Source organism: Cetorhinus maximus, chromosome 5 (assembly GCF_964194155.1).
Source record: "Cetorhinus maximus chromosome 5, sCetMax3.hap1.1, whole genome shotgun sequence".
NCBI classification, from domain to species: domain Eukaryota; kingdom Metazoa; phylum Chordata; class Chondrichthyes; order Lamniformes; family Cetorhinidae; genus Cetorhinus; species Cetorhinus maximus.
In genome coordinates this window covers 137,788,747-137,809,346 of record NC_135883.1, presented here as the reverse complement: position 1 = coordinate 137,809,346, position 20,600 = coordinate 137,788,747, and the positions used below count along the sequence as shown (strand labels likewise).

General features: G+C 42.5%; 1 protein-coding gene across 1 annotated transcript in view; it reads left to right on the top strand.

Moving 5' to 3' along the window:
• Nucleotides 1–20,600, top strand: part of rtn4ip1 (reticulon 4 interacting protein 1) — a 47,027-nt gene that overhangs the window by 6,341 nt on the left and 20,086 nt on the right. Inside the window, exons 3-8 of the mRNA XM_078542516.1 lie at nt 491–559; nt 5,566–5,690; nt 7,034–7,082; nt 9,449–9,585; nt 12,062–12,245; nt 15,040–15,132. Coding sequence (XP_078398642.1) covers nt 491–559; nt 5,566–5,690; nt 7,034–7,082; nt 9,449–9,585; nt 12,062–12,245; nt 15,040–15,132 — 657 coding nt within the window. The remainder of the gene's footprint in view (nt 1–490; nt 560–5,565; nt 5,691–7,033; nt 7,083–9,448; nt 9,586–12,061; nt 12,246–15,039; nt 15,133–20,600) is intronic.

Below are 20,600 nucleotides of genomic sequence, written 5' to 3'. Positions count from 1 at the left end.
CTTTCAGATGAGATGTTAGACCGAGGTCCTGTCTGCCCTGTGAAAGATCCCATGGCATTATTCGAAGGGCAACAGGGGAGTTATGTCCATTGTCCTGGCTGATATTTATCCATCAGTTAACATCGCTAAACAGCTTATCACTTTCCTGTTTGTGGAACCTTGCTGTACATAAGTTGGCTGTTATGTACCCTATATTACAACAGTGACTGCACTTCAGGGGTGCTTAATTGGTGTAAAGTGCTTTAAGATGCCCAAAGGTAATGAAAGGCATGATCTAAACTCCATTTCTTTTTTAAAAATAATTTCCAATGTCCAAATATCTGCTCTTTGGCTGGGTGTCAATTTATGTCTGATTGTGCTCCTATGTAATGCCTTGGGATGTTTCACTATGTTAAAATGCCATATAAATATAAGTTGTTATTGTAATTTCTTGTACAAAATACTACACTTTGGTTGAGCCTTTCAGCATTTTCTGTTGTTTTCTTTGCAGGTCTGGGCAGCTGTGCCACCCTGGAAACAGGGAACGTTGGCAGAATTTGTTGTGGCAAGTGCAAATGAGGTACAATGAGAAAGAACACAGGATTTTCCGCAGTTAATATACAACTTTTCATTCTTTGCTCCTGGTTTTGTTGCGGAGAATGGACAAAATGCATGTTTCAAACAACAATTATGCAGTCTTGATGTCTTCCCCTGGATTAAATGGAGGAGAGACAGAAGATAAACAGGAGAACTGGCCACAAGATATTTAAAGCTGGGAGATTTCCCCCGATACTGATCCCTGCCTATATCTGTGACTTTTAATTAGTTGTTTAGTCCTAACTTACTATCACTGCCACAGTCCAATTTGAGTTGTGTACTGTATACAGCGGCACTAATTAGCAATGACCAGCCCCAATCAGTTTGTAGAAAATTAATTGACTAATTTATTCTGGCTGTTGATGCAGAAATGTATTGGGGTAGCATATTATAGGACATCAATATTTACTGTGATAGCAGGATGAAACCAGATGTTTTTGATATACGCAGGACATGCTGCTTAGCTGTTGTAAATGGTGCAGGAAAAGCTACTTTTGGTTCCGTTCCTTTGGCATAAGACAACTTCAGCTGAAATCACGTAATGTCATCTCAGCAAGTGTGAAGTCATCCATTTCGGACCGAAGAAAGATAAATCAGAGTAATTTTCTCAACATTGAGAAATTAACTATTGTCAGGGAACGAAGAGATTTGGGAGTCCAAGCACACAGACCATTTAAAACTGGGCATAAAAAAAAATCAGAGAGACTAATTGAATGTTGGCCTTTGTCTCAAGGGGACTGGAATACAAAGGGGAAGGAATGATGCATTAGTTGTATACCGTCTCAGTCAGACCCCATCTGAAGTACTGCGGTCAGTTTTGGCACCATATTTCCTGGAAAATGTATTGGCCTTGGAGGGGAAGGCGGGGGTTGGGGGTAGTGGGTGATTCCCCAGAATTATACAAGGGTTTAGAGGATTAAATTATGAGGATGCTTTGCAGAAGCTTGACATGGATTCCATTAAGTGTAGAAGGCTGAGGGATGATCTAACTGAGACATTTAAGTTGACTTGATAGATACAGAGAAGCTATTCCCTCTGGTGGGGGAATTAAGAATGAGGGCATGTAATCTTAAAATGAGAGCTAGGCCATTCAAGGAGGAAAACAGTAAGCACTTTAGCATACAAAGGGGAATGGAAATCTTTAATTGTGACTCCTAAATGCAATCAATGTTGGGTCAATTAAAGTTTTCAGGATTGAGATCGATAGATGGTTATTAAGTTAGCACACCGAGGGATATGGGGCAAAGATCAGTAAATCGAGTTGTGGTACAGACCAGCCTTGATGTAATTGATTGGAGAAGCAGGCTCAAGGGGCTGATATGCCCACCCGTATTCCTAAAGCTCATACATGTCTGTTAGGAATTAAAGACAGTTTAAGTATGTTATACTGTTGTTTGTGGGTGTTAGGAATGAATTTTAGCTTTAATGTTTAAGCTTGGTTTGTATTTCTGTATCTGTGTGTTATGAAAGGTCAAATGGAGTTTTAGTTTCACTTTAAAAAGGTGCTTGCATTTCTAATTAGGTTTTTTTACGACTGTTGCAGCTAAGGTAAACAAACTGAAGTAAAAGAATTCGGCTGTTGCCTAGCAACAGGGGTCCAGAGAGGCAGGTCCCTCCCACAGAAATAGCAGTTTTGTTTTGAACTCTGTTGGAGTTCAGTTGGTTTGAAGACAGTTGTGAGGCAGAAGCAACCTAGTAGGGGCAGGTCACCAGTCCCAAGCTAAAGTTGGTTGAAAGTGGCTGCCAGGAGAAACTGGAGCAAAGGGGACAGATAGCAAGTCCCAAGCTAAAGAAAGACCCCAAAATCCAGGGGAATGGAAGAGGGGAAAGTCCAAAGAAGACCTGCTAGTGAAAGGAAGGAGAGGAACCTGGAAAAGGTACTGTTAAGTGTGGTTAAGACTGAGGACAGAGAGAAAGGCTCCAAGTTTCCGATTTAGAGAGACAAAAGCTGCAGAAAGCAGATTTAAAGTGAGAACAGCTTGCAAAGAGACAACAGAAGCTCTGTAATTCTTTGCTATGGGCATGTGAATCAATGGTACAGTTGACGGCTGAGTTGGTGAAAGAGAGTGCATGGAAGACAGCTTGAATGCATGTCTAGGGGAGAGGAACATCGGAAGGAGAGTTTGAAACCCCGGAGGTGAACCCATGTGGAAGGCATCTGAAAGAAAGCGCGGTTTGGGAGAAGATTCCAAAGTGAGGTCTTGGAGATTGGAAATTGGAAACCCTCATGTGAAAGACGGAGTGCAGTGAAACCGGTTAGCTCACGGTATGACAAGCGTCTGGGGGGAGTTGATGAGAGATCCATAGCATTTGAGGCGGCATCTGTCACTTGGCTTCAGAGTGTGGCTTTTCTGATCACAGGGTGCCTTAGATTTACATGCATTGTGTACTTACTGTGGACATTAGAGTATACGATAGCCTTTGAAGCTTGTGTTATCCTTATAAACCTGTATATATCTGTAAAGTATTGTTGTGGGTGAAGGAATATCGTAATATAGTTCATAGTTTTCTTGTTTAATAAATGTTTTATTCTTTTGTTCAACATTCATCAGCTGACTCCTGTGACTCTGTTCAGTAGCTATTCTCCACATATCTAAACAGATAAAGTTAGGATCTGTCAAGCTGGGTTCCACCCTGGGATCAGACTTGTCCGGGGATAATCTCAGCTGGGATCGTAGCAATGCCACTGACCTGTGGTGATGCTTGCCGGTCTAGAAAATGGAACAAACTTTAATTGTTGATTGATGCTGTCAGACCTGCTGAGCTTTTCCAGCAATTTTTGTTTTTGTTTCAGATTTCCAGTATCCGCAGTATTTTGCTTTTAAACTTGTTTTATTGTCCCTCCAAACGTTTCCCCTCTTCTCCTGAAGGCACTCGCTATTGCTGGACTATAGCTTGACGGGCGCTGTTTGCAATCTGGCATCTCACTTGGATGGCCTGAGAGGAGACAACGAATATTAGCGTTTACAAAGATGAAAGCAGTAATGAGGGATGATAACCATTAGTAGACATTGAACAGGCTGGGGCTCTTTACTCTAGAAAAGAGAAAACTGAGGTATAACCTGATAGAAGTCCTTAAGGCTATGAAAGAGTTCGATAGACGTGGAGAGGATGTTTCCACTTGTGGAGGAGTCCCAAGTGCAGGGGCCATAAATATAAAGCAGTCACCAATAAATTCAATAGAGAATTCTGGAGAAACCACTTTACCCAGGGAGTGATTAGGATGCAGAACTCACTACCACAAGGAATAGTGGGGGAAACTGGACAAACATATGAGGTAGAAAGGAATGAAAAGTTATGTTGATGGGGTTAGATGGAGAGGGTACTTGTGTGGAGCATTGTCACTGACATGAACCAGTTGGGCTGAATAGCCTGTTTCTGAGCTATACCTTTGGGGCAAAGAGAGGAGTCATAGCTGAGCCTGAGCTTTCCCTCACTGGCCACGTGCCTTCATATATATTCTAGCAGGGGCTCCTTAACAGTAATGGGAGGTTGACAGGATCACTACCCTTCCTCAAACTGGGTACCCAGTCTTAGTTTGGGTGTGTGAAATTGGGAAACAGTGCCCTCTAGTGAAATATTAGTAGGATATTTTAGACACATGGGAGACAGTCATTTCAGATGAGGATTTGGATTAATGTTTTCCAAATTAGAGCTGTTATCATTCTAACAATATAGTTAGTAAGGTATTCTCCATGGGATTACAATTGTTATTCATTTTTTCTTTTTATAAATGGATCTGTGCCCTAGACACTGTCTGATAGAAACTGTATGGTCAAAACACAATCCAGTTAATAAAGCCAGCCTTTCAAATCTGCTGTTACATTATATTAAATGAGCTGCATTAATCTCTCATTTATAAAAATGTTATATTTTGTCAAAGTAGAATTTAGCTGTGTTGATGATCGTGACATTAGAGTATATTGTTGTTATGGTAGAATATACCAAAGTTGGAGTTAAATTGATGACTCGCTTTATACAGAACTTTTCTCGTCTCTGCAGCAGCTGCCCTACTGGGGAAGGTCAAAGGTTAAGCTGTTGTCTGTCCCTTTTTTATTGGTCCATTGTTCTCCTCGGCCCCCCTCCTTCAGATTAGCCATGATCTAATTGAATGGAGGAACGGGCGCAAAGGGCTGGGTGGCCTGCTCCTGTTCCATAAAAGCAAAAAACTGCAGATGCTGGAAATCCAAAACAAAAATACCTGGAAAAACTCAGCAGGTCTGGCAGCATCTGCGGAGAGGAGCACAGTTAACGTTTCGAGTCCGAATGACCCTTCAACAGAACTAAGTAAACATAGAAGAGAGGTGAAATATAAGCTGGTTTAAGGTGGGGGGGGGGGGGTGGGTGTGCTCCTCTCCGCAGATGCTGCCAGACCTGCTGAGTTTTTCAAGGTATTTTTGTTTTTGCTCCTGTTCCATGTTCTGCAGGAGAATAGGAGCCAGCACAGGGTGTTTTTCATGCAGCTCATAATGTTACAGTTGGCAGTGACAAGGGGTATTATCTCTGAGGCACTGACTTGTTTGCAAACCCCTTAACTCTAACCACCATCCAGTACTTATCTTTGTGAGTCCAGACAGTGAGTCTTGTGAGGTTGAGAGAACTGCAGGGGTCCAGAGCTAAGGACTGACCTTGTTCCCTTCCTCTATCCCCATTCCTACACTTGCCATGATGAGGTTATTAAATAGTGATCAGGAGCGGTAACCCTGGCTGATTTCCTCTTTCCACTTTTCACTCACAGCCACTGGAGGATAATTATGCTAATTTTAGTATCCCCACTGCCAGCTATTTCATTGCAGACCAGGCATCAAAAATGGACCTGGTTCCATAACACACTTACACGCTGCACCATTGGTGCGGTTTCCAGGCGATGGTTGCAGGGGGAATCGAGCAGAGGGGAGGCTTGTTTTATCTTGCGATGACTAAAAGGAAAAAAAAATAGTTGCTTCGTTTTAGCTCATTGTACTAACCAGTGGCTTTATTTCATATTAGGTGGCCCACAAGCCTAAAGCTCTCAGTCACCGCCAAGCTGCGGCCTTGCCTTATGTGGCTCTGACTACGTGGTCAGCCCTAGTGAACAATGGAGGACTGAAAAAAGGCAACTGCAAAGGGAAACGGTAATGTAGCTGCTGTTTGCCGAATGTGTCAAGTGGCATGTTTCCTAATGTCTTCAGTACCTGTAGTGAAAGGGAAATGACAATTACAGCACAGAAACAGGCCTTTTAGCCCAACATGCTGGAACTTCTACTCCACACGTGACTCCTCCCGCCCCTCTTCACCTAAACCCTGTCAACATATCCTTCTCTTCCTTATATACTTATCTAGCTTCCTTCTGAATGCACCAAATTGACTGTAAGCTATAGGACTTTGAATTTTAGAATTTGGGTCATTTTGGTGTTTATTTTACTTTTACTTTAACTTTTTGTTTTCACTTAATTTGTCTTCCCCCTCCCATTCAAGGGCCAGACTCCAGCCAGGTGACTCGCTTTCAAAGCTCTGCCTCCCACTCAGCTTGGGAAGGCTGCAAAGGGAATGTGGGATGGTGGGAGAGTCATTCTTGCACGACTGTTGGGTGCCTCAACTCCAATCATAGAACCTTGCAACGCCTAAGGAGGCTTAATGGCCCATTGTGTCTACACTGGCTCTTTGAGAGAGTTGTCCAATTAGTCCCACTTCCCTACTCTTTACAAGGCAGGAGTGAACTTAAGAAATAGGAGCAGGAATAGACCACACCACCCATCGGGCCTGCTCTGCCATTCAGTACGATCATGGCTGATCTTGGGCTTCAACTCCATTTCCCACCCACTCCCTCTATCCCTTAATTCCCTGAGAGACCAAAAACCTGTCTATTCCAGCCATAAATGTACTAAACGTTGGAATATCCACAACCCCCTGTGGTAGAGAATTCCAGCCCTTTGAATGAAGAAATTTCTCCTCATCTCAGTTCTAAATGATCGGCCCCTTATCCTGAGGTGGTGTTGCCGTGTTTCAGATCCCCAGACAATGGAAACAATCTCTCAGCGTCCACCCTGTCAAGCCCTTCAGAATCTTGTAGGTTGTAGTGCTAAATTCTAAAACTTATCCCCCTAATGTAGGCTAAGGAGTTGCTGCTACTCACCCAGATGTGTGAGTGTGAGATCGTCACATCAACAGCTTCACGAGGGAAGCATTTAGTGTCTGCCAAGATTGTCAGAATTCAGAACTATAATTACAATTATTATATATTATCATTTCAGATGGATGGTGATGATATTTTGCAGTGCTGTGTTTCCTCTATAACAAGAGCATTCAATAACTGAACAAAAGAACCCATTTCACTAAAATAACCACTAACGTTTCCCTGAACTCGGTAATTTTTTTTTTTGTTAAGGGCACTAATATCCAAGCGCCTAAGTTTTTGGAATTGTAGTTTATTGGTTTTCATAATGCTGGATTTTTTGTTTTCACTTCTTGGTTGTAGGGTTCTGATCCTCGGGGGATCCGGAGGAATTGGCACCTTTGCTATTCAGGTAAAAGGAATATGTGTTTGTTATTAAATGATATAATGCTCCTCTGAAGTGCCACGTTTTGACACAGTAAAATGACTATGTTGTTACGACCGGCCCCCGGGTGAGGTCCCCCAATTTGTTAACTTGCTGGGCAGAATTTTGCCCTTGATGGGCGGGCGGGCAGCAGATCGCCGCTGCCGAAATGGTCACCGCCGCCATTTTGAGTGGGCGGGCCAATTAAGGCCCACCCAGCAGGCAGCGCTATGTGCTCCCTGTGCGAGCGGGGGGGTGGGGGGGATTCCCCAACTGTGAGAGTGCGCTCTCTTTCGCGTATGCGCACGAAGGAGCGCATATCTCCCTGAGACTAAGTGGTACCTCAGGGAGATCGCTGAAAGGCACTGAAACATAAAAAATAGAACAATAAAAAATTCATTAACATGTCCCCCTCATGTGAAAATGTCACACGAGATGGCACATGTTAATGAAGTACACAAAACGTTTACTAAACGTTTTTAAATCCGATATCAAACCTCACCCCGCCACTGGATGAGGTTTGTAAAAAAAAATATCACTTACCCGCCTGCCCGTTGGGCCCATGCGCCAAGCCGAAGTTCGCACGGGCCCCTCAAAATCCTGGTCGATTGGAGAGTTAATGGCCTTAACAAGGCCTTTAATTAATGGCAGGCGCGCGTCCCGCTGCATAGCGCGCCCGCCGACCGAAATATCGCGATGCTGTGCCCTGATGTCGCGACGTTAGCGCGCGACATTTTAAGCGCTGGCGTGCGGAATCCGCCACCTGCACGCCAGCTAGAAGATTCAGCCCCCTAAATGGGACCCCAATTTTGTTATGCTCCCAGGTGAGGAGGAATGAGCTGGCTCCCCTCCTTTATTCAACCCCCTCGGTTGGTTGCAACAAGGTTAATTTAAAAGGGATCCCTTCCCCTGTGGATACTGTGTCCCAGTCCAAATGTATTTATTTTTAGAAGGACCCAATTTAACCAGGCTTACATGAGTCAAAAAAAGAGTAGGTTTATTAGTTACTAAATCCCGAGGGAAAAAGTAATAAAAATGCAACACACATACACAGATCAAAAATGAGAAGTTAAGAGTCCAAATAAAAGTTTTTAAAAATACAAATCAATCTTTGGTTTGTCCGTGAGGCGTAGATGGTGGTATGTTGCGTCCGTTAAGTTGGGTGATTCCGGTAGAGCTGACTTTGACAGTTTCGCAGTTAGTTTGGAGGCACATGGTTCTGCAGGGTGGCTGAAAGGCTGTCCAAATTTCCTTTAGATTTTGGCTTCTGCTGAGCTTTGCTTCTAGCAACAGACAGACAGAGACTGAGAGAGAGATCCTTTTGCCTACAAGGTGACTCTTGTTCTCCTGCTTGCTGTCACACACAGCCACACACCAGCACCTTTGCTTTTTAACTAATTTTTCCCTGTGTGTTCTGGAAGGGATAAAACTGTGACTGGCACCGAGTCCATGTTCCTTCATCCCAGACCATTTACACATTCTGAGATATAACACAACAGGAGATGAACTTCAGATGTCTGAGTCACCCAACTTAATTGCCGCAACAAGTGCAATCAGACTTTTGTCTCCACAACCACAGGAGGTTAAAGTTCAGTCTTTTGCATCTTTTCTATCTCCCTTTCAAATCTCAGTTTGAAGACGTCCATGACTCCTTTCAGGTGTGACATCTCATGTTCTCTCGGGACTAGTCGGTCAACTATAATCCACAATGGAATTTTCCGGGGCGTGGTCACTGCACACTGTCAGCCAGCTTTTGCTTAGTGTCTTTACTTGTGATCTTTTTTAGAAAAGAAATACAGGTCTTCCTTAGAAAGTTCAAAATGCCCGTAGGTCATTGTTACAACAGAGGGCTAATGGTACCAATGTAAATTCAAGTTTTGTTGCAAAACAATTAAGATTTTTAAAAATTGGTAAATTACAGTTTCTGTTTTGTCAAACAAATGTGTTTTGTCTCTGGATCAGATCTAAAGTCTCTTCCGTTCCTCCCACTCTTGCCTCACTCCCAATCCCTGAAGTTAAGCTGATGAAAGTTATAGAGTCCAAATCCAAATTGGTGTATGGGATGTTTACCTGCCTAACAACTTCTAATCAGGTATAAACCACCCAAAGAAAAGGCACTGTGTGTACTTTAATGTTGCATAAACAGATCATTATTTTTAAAGAGGGTATTTGCTGAGGGACCTGCTTCCTCAGTTTTTCATGCCAATTTATGTTTTCTTTTTGGGTCCAGTTTCCTCTTCCTCACTATAAATGGAGCTAATTTTGATAGGCATCGCATCTCTAACTCTGTCTTTGTAGCGTTGGCTGTATTAGGTTAAATATTTTCGACTGACCTCTGGGTTTTCCGTCCTTAGCTTTTGAAAACCTGGGGAGCCCATGTGACCACAACCTGCTCCGAGAATGCTTTCTCATTCTTAAAAGATTTGGGTGTGGATCACGTCATCAATTATAAAGCTCAGAGCTTGGAGAAACAGCTTAAGGATCTGGAAACGTAAGTGTTTTTTTTTGCCGTGAAAGAGATTGTGGTACACCTTTGTGTGCTCAGAGTCCAGTGCTAGCTTGAATTGGAGAATTGGGTGCAAATCCTGATTTAGTTGTTAATGACGTGTGTAAATTGGCCTGCTGAGCTCTAACTTGATTCTCTAATCCATGATCTCATCAGGCACCATCCTGTACCAGGAGCAGAGTCTCCCAAAGCTGACCCTGATGTGGTCAAATCATTAGTTTGTGTAGAATGAAGTTGCAGGAAGTGAGTGCACAGACCGGAATGAGTGCGTTGGATTAATGTTGCTGCATCATTGCCCTCTTTTGAAATACAGAGCCTAGTAATGAATGGGGAATGGCAGAGGACTGAGGGACGTGACATTGCCTTCTTTGTACAGTGCTCATGCTAGCAATGCTCTGCTACAAATTTAGTTTTAGTTCAGGTAGTTTTTTTTTTAAAGCTTGTTCATCCAATGCAAATTAATCAAAACAAAAAGCTGTCTGGTGACATAGCTATTTCTCATCCCCTCAGAACCAGTGACAGTCATACTGTCAAAGTCAGGATGTTTTTTGAATCGAGAGACTCATCTGGAGCATTTGTGGTTGGGCCCATGTACTCCACCCCACCCTCCCCGCCCCGCCCTACTGAGTGTGACCCCAAGCTTGCGAAGGAGACTTCTATTGTGAACGTCTGGCCCTCAGATGCTGAAGAACTCTTCCCACTTGCCATCACTGATACATCTTTTGTGGCTGATTCCACCCATGCTAGCTGAGATGCATAACTGCTTGTGTTCTGGAAGGACAGGAGGGGTGAGAGCAGAAGGAAATTACTGAAAGTGGATTCACTTACAAGTCGGTGTATTTGCCCCAGCGCAGGAATGGCCCTGGTGTGCAATCTGACCCTTTCCATTCGGAACTTATTAACGTCCATTAAAAAGGCTACCTGATCATTTACATCCTTTTACCACTGAAAGGATACATAAGGGCCTCGTGCAACTGCTTATACAGCATCTTGTCCGTACATCATCTTTACTGGTATTAGTGCAGGCTGCAGATTTTGAAGATCTAGTTTTGCTTGGTGGCAGATAGAATAGTAAATCATAACAATATCCTTCAATTCTCATCTCCCCTCTCTCATGTCATGAGTTAACTAGTGGCAGAGCAACGTGTGCTGCTGTTTCACAAATTTTATAAAATCTACATGTTGCTAATGTGATTATCAGCCAAGTTTTAGAAAGAGACAGGGATTGTATAGAATGTTGAAGTACTGTAGGAAAAGGGGTCTGAAATTACAGTCATATTTATTTGAAGTACATTTAAAACATTTTTTTAAGGACAAATTGCCAAACACTCAGTGGTAGAATGCAGGTTTAATATAGATGTATAGTTCTTCACACAAAGATTGATGGATGTCTTGAATAAAGTTTACAGCAGAGGCACAGTCTTGAGGGTTGTTCAAAATGCAGTTGGATGGTGGGCTTGGGTGGTGGGGGGGAGGGGGAGTTAGAAAGCGAGAGAGAGAGAGAAGCTTTGATGAGGTAAATGGCCTTTATGTTCATGTGCTCAGCTGAGGTTAGTACTGTGTTGGTTATTACATATAGCTGCAGCCTTTGTGTAGCATCTCTCTGTGAGGGTGCAAAGTTAGGGGCAGTTTTTTACTACATGTCTAACCGGACCCAGGATGGGATAGTCCCAAGTCGATGGATGTCGGACTCCCATGACTGGCAGGTCTCGTAAGTGAAAGGGCATTGGTGTTATTCTCTCCCTGCACTTGCTCCTCATATCTGGTCTTTACATACAGTTTTTGTTTACAAAAAGAAACTGAAAATCAAAATGGGACAACTAAGAGTTTGAACTCCACAGTTGCTTTGAATTTGAGATTTAAAAGAGGCAGTGTTCTCCAACTGGCAATTTCCAGTCAGGGCTTTAAACACTCTTCTCTTCTTCATCCCCACTGCCCCACCCACCCCACCACACCTACTGGAGTGTAAACCTCTCAAAATGTAGTAATTTTCATCCGGTGGTCTGATTTCTAAAAATGTGGCGCAAACAAACTGCACAGCATTTTGTCATTATACAGCGTTCGATGTACGAAAAAGCTGCATAAAACACTGTTACAATTTCCCTACCTTTTTTGTTAGTATTACAATTTCTCCGCCTAGTACGTATTATTTCCTCCACAGCTTTCCTTTAAGCCCCTGCAGGTGCTACCCTGTTGTTAACAGCCAGAAGCTGCAAGAATTGTCTATTGTTTCTCCCTCCTTCCCTTTTAGGGTCCTTTCTGGCCTTTCTCCCCAACAACCATGCTACTGAAGCACTTTTATTTGAAGACACAAGCCCAAGTACCACTAAGTTATGGCGTCCCTTTAACAATTCTTTTCTCCCAAACCCTAATTTTGAAATCTGAGGCAGTTCATTGCCTTCAGTGGGAATCTCTAGATGTGCTCCGTTATCTATGTAATATTCATTTATCTTTTGCACAGGTTTGACTTTATCTTGGATAATGTGGGTGGACAGACTGAAGGCTGGGCCTTGAGCTTGCTGAAACCATGGTCGGGAGCAACATACGTTACGTTAGTGACACCGTTCATGATCAACACTGATAGGCTTGGAATTGCTAACGGAATAGCTAAGTCAGGGATCACCTTGGGCAGCAAAATCCTAAAGGTAAAATTATTGCAGAAAGTTGAAATCTCACTCTGGAGACTTGAAGCACTTAATTGGCTGTAAAGCACTCTGAGGTTGTGAAAGGTGCTCTATAAACGCAAGGCCTGCCTGTTTTTTAATCTATCGGAAAATTAAAAGGTTTTGAGGCTTTTACACTTTTGTTTTGAGCACCAGCTAAGGAGAGCTGAATGTTTTTAAAACATATGGAAGAGCAAGGAGACTAGTCATCCAGTCATTTCCCACTGATTTTTATGATCTTGTGATAGTTTGGACTATCTTCAAGCAGCAGTCTGTCTAACAAAACCCCCACCGCTTTTAAGACACCTGTGACTAACCTCAGGGTACTGTTGCCCACTGGAATTACCTAAGAGTGGCCTTGAAGGGACAAGCCAGGCTTGCAGCTGAGCGCCACATATGTTTTGGATCCTAGTAACAAGAGAGAGGCCAGTTTACATATATGGGGAGGCGGTGGCATAGTGGTATTGTCGCTGGTCTGGTATTGGGGACCTGGGTTCGAATTCCACCATGGCAGATGGTGAAATTTGAATTCAATAAAAATCTGGAATTAAAAGCCTGATGATGACTGAAGCCATCGTCGATTGTTGTAAAAACCCATCTAGTTGACTAATGCCCTGTAGGGAAGGAAATCTGCTGTCCTTACTTGGCCCGGCCAACATGTGACTCCAGACCCACAGCAATGTGGTTGACCCTTAAAATGCCCTCTGAACAAGGGCAATTAGGGAAGGGCGATAAATGCTGGCCTAGCCAGCGATGCTCACATCCCATGAACGGATTTTTAAAAAAAATTTAAAAGCTGAAATATTTAGGGAATTAAAAAGTGTTGTCCCGATCTTTAAAGATGTTTATTTGCTGGCCTTCCAGTACAAGACCATTGCTACCTAACACATATCCCTGCCTTTCAAGATTTTCTATGGTTCTCTATGTATTTCAAGAAACTGTGACCCTATGACCTAGCACACTCTTACTTTTGGAAGTTGGGCTTAACTGTGAAATGAGTTTGTGAGCCCCAACCCAGTTCCTCGAGTACAATGGCACATAACTCATAGATGCCTCTGCTTTCACAAGGCAAATGTTGGGGTGATTATGATGATGTTCCATTGCATTTTCTTTTCTGGATTTGGCTGGGGCCATGGCCACGCTGGGGGGAGTGGTCCATCAACAGAATAATGAGCAGATTGTTCAAACTAAATTTTCTTCACAGAGAAAGGCCATACACAGGGTAAATGGCTGGGTTGAGGGGTATGGGGTGCATGTGACTCAAAGCAACCACTCGCCGCCGCCAGACGTGAGACAATGTTTTACTTTCAGAAAGAGTTGTCCTCATTTTGAAACCCACATAACTCTGCTCATTGATCTAACCTCTGTAATGTACAGTATGTTTCCTGGGAATCTGGCATTGAGAAATCTGAATCTATCCTATCAATGTCATGCATTGTGCCTTGAAGCCTGATGTCACTGCGGGCTTTCAACTTGGACAGGCTGTAATATTCTTATTTTAGATTGTATGATCTCGAGTTTATGCAGTACCTTTTAATGCAGTATAATGTCCCACCATAACATTTGGGTATTAGAGCCGTGTGTAAGTGGGTTTATGTTGGGGAAATGGGTAGGGAGGTGACTCAAAGTGCAGTTGAGGATAGGTTTTGAAGAGATTTTTGAATTTGAGACAAGATTTGTTGGGGGAGGGGTTATTTTGAGTGTTGGGGGAATGATGACTGAAAATTCTGTCATAGATGGTAGAATGTGTGGACGGAGGCAGGGGCTGTGGGCAGGGAGACAGGATAGCGAGACAGAGGCTTTAAGGGATTTAAGACGGGGATGAGGATTTTGAGATTGTTGCACTGAAGGACAAGAAGTGATCTGAGGCCGAGTCAGAGTGACGTGTGTGTGTGGGACAGGGTGCAGGCAATGGAGTTCTGGTGGTAGAGTTTATCTCAGGGTGGTAATTGGAAGATCAGCGGGAAGGGCAACTGGCAAATTTGAGGCTAGAGGCCTGGATGAGGCTTCCAGCAGCAGCAGGTTTTAATTTTCAGAAGGTAATTACAGGTGAGGCCTATCTTGAAGCACCTGTTCATCTAGAAGGAGCCTAATGTACTTTAGAATGATCTTGTTTTTGCATTGCCAGTTTTGTTACTGTTCCTAACATCAATCTTCTTCTATTGAGTCTGTCAAATGCCTGAAAAAATTATCTTGGATTTGAGGGAGCACTGTAACTCATCCTCAGGACATCCCAAAGCACATCGCAAGCAGCAAATTATTTTTGAGGTGCAATCACTGGCCACTGCCTTCACCTACATTGGCTCACAACAAGACCCCACAGTCAGCAAATGAGCTGACTGGATCAATTAGTCCATTCTTCAAATATTAGTTTTCCACTGTCCTTCAATTGGTGCCAGGGGACTTTTTACAGCCAGCTGAATACATAAGACAGGGTCTCTTTTTTAAAAACTCTTTATAAACCTGTTTACTTAATAATTCAAGTCATGGGGAGGTGTGAAGCTAGGCCCACGAAAAACTAGAAGCCTTTGTTTACCTGACGTTTGTTCTGTTTTCTATGGAGAACCACCACACTTTGCTGATTTATTTTAAGGTGGTGAGTTGCAGAAAAAAATTGTTATTTTCTTATGGATATAGTAAGCAACAGATTTACAGTGAGTTCCAATCCTAATAGATTTTGAGATACTCCTAATCAGGAAGTTTTCATGTAGATTTTCATGTAGACGATCAGAGGCTCTTTATCCTATTGTGACCCTTTCTCTCTTTATCGTTGCAGCATTTGAGCCAGGGCATTCACTATCGCTGGGCCATATTTACCCCAAGTGGTCCAACGCTGGATGAAATAACGGAACTTGTGGATGAAGGAAAGGTCAGTTTGAATGAAGGGAAAAAGAAGTCCTTTAACATAAAACTGTTCTGGCATGGGAAATTTTCAAGATTAGTCTTCAAAACTATCCTTTTACATTGAATTTACACCACAGTAACAGGCTATTTGGCCCAACAAGTTCATGCTCCACACGAGCTTCCTCCCACTCTACTTCAGCTAACCCTATCGGCGTATCATTCTATTCTTTTTTTTCTTCCATGTACTTTCCTAGCTTCCCCTTAAATGCATCTATAATTATTGTCTCAGCTTCTCCATGTGGTAGCAAGTTCCACATTCTAGCCACTCTTGGGTAAACAAGTTTCCCCTGAATTTCTTGTTGGATTTATTAGTGACTATCTTATGATTATGATCTTTAGTTTTGCTGTCCCCACAAGTGAAATCACCTTCTCAATATCTAACTACCATAATTTTAAAGAACTCTATTAGGCCACCCCTTAGCCTTCTCTTTTATAGAGAAACATTGATGAATTCTGGTTTTCTGCTATACAGTAATGCAGATTACACCAGTGAAGCACATGTATTTCTTACATATTGCAATATTTTTTAAAAAAAGAGAAAATAATCAACATCTGTAAAGAAAAAGACAGCTTGTGATATCTTAGATATGTACTGTTCAACTTTTGTTCATTTGCAATATGCGTACTGTTTCTTTAATTTTCTGCAGCATTCTACGTTGCTGAAATTGGTTGCCTTATTGGCTGAGGGGAAAAATATTGGCCAGGACACTGGAAAATCCTCTTCTTTCCCTCCAATAGTGACATGGAATTTTCAATATCCAGCCACAGGCCAACCCCTCTAACAATGCTTCATTCTACCACCACTGCATTAGAATGTGCGCCTTGATAATATGCTTCTTGAACCGGGACTTGACGCAACAGCCTTCTGACTCTGAGGGAAGTGTGCGACTACCTGAGCTGAGTTGAGTGATGGGGTACTGACTGTGGCCTACTGTCGCAGTTCTGGCACAAACATCTCACAGCTAAAACTGTAACACCCCTATGCAGCTCATCTTTCTGCTTAGCCCCCCCTCCATCTTGCTACTGTCCCATGCTATGTATCCCTCGTCCCAGTTTCTGTTTGAGAGAAAATGGAAAACAATTTGAGGAGAAACATTTAGGATGGTGCGTAACTTGGATGGAAACATGGGAACAGTGGCGGTTCCCATGTGCCTGCTTCCGTTGTTCTCGTAGGTGTTGGAGGTTGTGGGTTAGGGAGGTGCTGTTGAAGAAGCCTTGGCGAATTCATCTTGTGGATGGTACCCACTGCTGCCTCTGTGCACCGGTGGTAGAGGGAATGAATGTTTAAGGTGATGGTTGGGCTGCTGCTCCAGCATGGTGTTGAGCTCTTTGAGTGTTGCTGTAATTGCACCCATCTAGGCAAGTGCCGAATATTCCATCTCACTCCTGACTTGTAGCTTGTGAGTGGATGGTACACTGGGATTCAGAAGGCGAGCCACTCACCACAGAGCACCCAGCCCCTGATCTGCTCTTGTAGCCACAGTATTTCCATAGCTGTGCAGCTGAGTCAATGGTGACCCCACCCAAGAATGTTGATGGTGGGGATTTTGGCAATGGTAATGTCAAGTGCTGATGGTAAGACACTCTCTTGTTGGAGATGGCCATTACCTGTACGTGGCACAAATATTACTTGCCACTGTCGGCTTGAGCCTGAATTTTACACAGATCTTCAGGCATGGACTGTTTCACTATCTGACAAATTTTGACGAGCTGAATGCTTGGGTGGTGCGAATGTTACAAGTTATCATCCAAAGTTGATACTTTAACAGAAGATTATACTCGCATGCTAGATAAACTACATGTTCACAAAAAGGATCTAATTTTGAGGACGTCTATCTGAATGAATATTCTGATTAATTTAGCTAAATGCCTTTTGCCTTTCTCTCAATCTTCCTGACTTTTCTCCCCATCTTTCACACCTCCCATGCCTGCGCTCTGCCCCCTCGCCTGCACTACCCCCCAGTCTCCCTCTATCTCCCCAATTCTTGCTTGCCCTCTTGTTCTCTCTCTCTCTCTCTCTCTCTATCTCATTCGCTAACTCCCTCTCTTATATTAAACTCATTCTGGAAAATTTTCGGTTTGATTGTATTCCCCTAAAACCCGGATTTAAAAAAAATGGAGACTATGAATAGTGTGTGTATTTTTGTGCGTGCGCAGGACTAGCAGTGAAACAAGCTGTATGAGATTAATGTATTGACAAACCCATTCAGCAGTTTTCCAAATCCTCCTCACTGCATAATTGCTTTAAGATCGACCAGTGAGGGGGAAAAAGAGTTGAGTAATTGCATAGCTGAAAAGAGCCATTATTTGAGTCACATGCTCACTCTTATTTTTTGTTTTAGATTACACAACCATTGGGAATGTAAATGGCTGCTCCTGGTTTCAGCTTGTTTACTTAGTTTATGCAGTATACTGCATACACTTGCCTGAGTTAGTGTGGTTATTAATAAAAACTGGGTTCTCAGCCAGGAGGAGATGTGAAAGGCAATGCTGGTTTGTTAATTCAGGTGCTCAGTCATTCTGACAATGAATCACATATCTGGCGTGCAGGATTAGTATCTCTCTTTCCCCCCCCCCAACCCCAATTTTCCTCTGCCCTGCCCTTTATTCTCAACAAATTTACTGTCCTTCTCCATTCTCTTAGACCAAGGGAGGGTCAATAACCAGTTGACACAGGTTTATGACAATTGGCAGAGGGGAAAGGAGAATTTTTATTTGATACAGCGAGTTATGATCTGTAATGCACTGCCTGAAAGGGTGGTGGAAGTAGATTTAATAGTAACTTTCAAACAGGAATTGATTATCCACTTAGAGAGATTGCGGGACTATGGGAATGAACAGGGGAGCGGAACAAATTGGATTGTTTTTTCACAGACAAGAGAACACACAGTCACGATTGGACCAAATGTCCCCTCCCCTCACCAACCCGCCTTCTGTGATGTGTGACTCTAAAAGAATGACCCCCTGCACCCTGAACATTGTTTAACCCTAGGTTTGTGGTTGGATGGACAGTAGTTGTATTCGCTGAAGTGCTGGGTTTGGGATGAACATGGCAGCATGCCGTTGATGTGACATATCTCATCCAGTGAACAGACAGAACCTGCTGTCTGATGGATAGGGCCATGAAGTTTATAGTACAGGCACACCCTTCAGGGTGTCTGAACCAGCTCCTTGCTGGTGCAAACCACAACTAATCTAGTTTTCCTGCTCTCTCCCCATAGCTCTTTCTTCCTATGCTTAAAATAGTTGTCCACTTTTTCCCAGAAAAGATACAGCAGTCTCACCTCAACCTGTGACACATGATCACATGTTCTCTGCAAACAGTTTTCTTTTATTCATTCATGGGATGTGGGCTTCACTGGCTGGGCCAGCATTTATTGCCCATCCCTAGTTGCCCTTGAGAAGGTGGTGGTGAGCTGCCTTCTTGAACCACTGCAGTCCATGTGGTGTAGGTAAACCCAACAGTGCTGTTAGGAATGGAGTTCCAGAATTTTGACCCAGCAACAGTGAAGGAACGGCGATATAGCTTCAAGTCAGGATGGTGAGTGACTTGGAGGGGAACTTCCAGTTGGTGATGTTCCCACCTATCTGATGCCCTTGTCCTTCTAGATGGTAGTGGTCGTGGGTTTGGGAAATGCTGTCGAAGGAGCCTTGGTGAATTCCTGCAGTGCATCTTGTAGATGGTACACACTGCTGCTACTGTGCGTCAGTGGTGGAGGGAGTGAATGTTTGTGGAATTGGTGCCAATCAAGTGGGCTGCTTTGTCCTGGACAGTGTCCAGCTTCTTGAGCGTTGTGGGAGCTGCACTCATCCAGCCAAGTGGCGGGTATTCCATCACACTCCTAATTTGTCCCTGGCAGATGATTTCTCCTAAACTCTCTTGGGGACAGTTACTGGACCACCCAAATGTTCTTGAATTACAATATCTTTATGGAACCCCAAATTTTTTTCTTACCAGGAAGAAATAGAAGGATTGAATTGGTTAAGTTTCAACAAATCATGCTTGTATAGTTTATATATTAATTATTGTGTCATTGAGTTCATTTTGCATTTGCAATGGTCATAAGTTAGTTAAAAGCTGAAATTCATGATTATGCTTTACTAAGGAATCATATACTTCAGTCTAGATTATTCATGCATCAAAATTGCGATAAACTGAGAAATACATAATTGTCTTTTTGTTAATGGCTGACTTGCAATAGCTTTTCCCTATTTACTATATCAAAACCCTTAATGATTTTAAGAAAAGCAAAATGAAATCTCATTTTGGTCTTCTCTATTGCAGTGGCAGTGCTCCCAGTAACACTCATCTCTGTTTAGAACTGCAGGTTCTCATCCCTAATGTCAGCTGGTTGCTTAGTTTGTAAAGCTTTAATGTTCGTTTGCCAATGGAATGCCCAAAAATAACATAAATGCTTCAACTGTGTCCTAACTTGTCTTTGATGAATGTATCATCACTTCTTTACTTTCTGCCACTATTTATAAAATCCAAAATGTCTTTTCACATAGTGCAAGTCCAGGTAAATAAATATTTCATGGTGTGACAGAAGTATAATAATTTTCACGACATTTTTCTGGTTTATTGTGAAGTAGGTTTATGGGGGCAAGTATAGTTGGGTTTGTCTGTGTGATTTAATTACATTTGGAGTCAAGTAGACTGCAAGCTTGAAATCATCAAAAGGAGCTATGTGCTTGACATGCTAATGAGTAAACATGGATGTTGGCTTAGTATGTAAGGTGTGAAGGGAATTTGTATTTTAAGATAAACGAAGGGATCATTTGGATTTCAAAGGGATCTTAGTCTGTTTAGAACTAGCCAGATAAGCAAAGCTAAGGAGTGTGTTTATTTTTCCCAACCGTTACTGACAATATTGGCAACATGAATGTTTTTATATTATGAGGAAGATACTGTTTCAGACATATGGAACAATAGAATTTACACATTGAAAAGAGAGAAATGTGTATAAAAGAGAACGAAAGGCTATGTGTAAGAAGGTTATGTAAGTTCTAACAGGAGTATGTGAAATAGCCTTAATGAAGCCTTCAGCCATTTGTGTATAAGTCTGCTATATAATGAAACTGAAGTTTGAGCAAAGCCATTTGGAATTCCACTGTCAAGTGAGTATTGTGTTAACTTGCTGGTTCTGTTTTAAATCTAAAATCTATTTTGGACTGTTGCCTTAAAGGAGGTGTAATTGGGAATTGGGTTAATTAGGAATTTTAGGATTTGTTATCGTAGCAAGTAATTGTAGTCTCATGTATATGCTTGAAATCTTTTATTTTGTTAAAAAATATCTTAATTTAATTTTTAATATCGCTAAAGGTCTTGGTGGACTTATTACTCTTGAATCCAGTGCACACATCTTCTCGTGATAAATACAAATTGCAAAACCGTTGTGATAGTGCGATCAAGTTTCCCTTGTGGATTTGGCC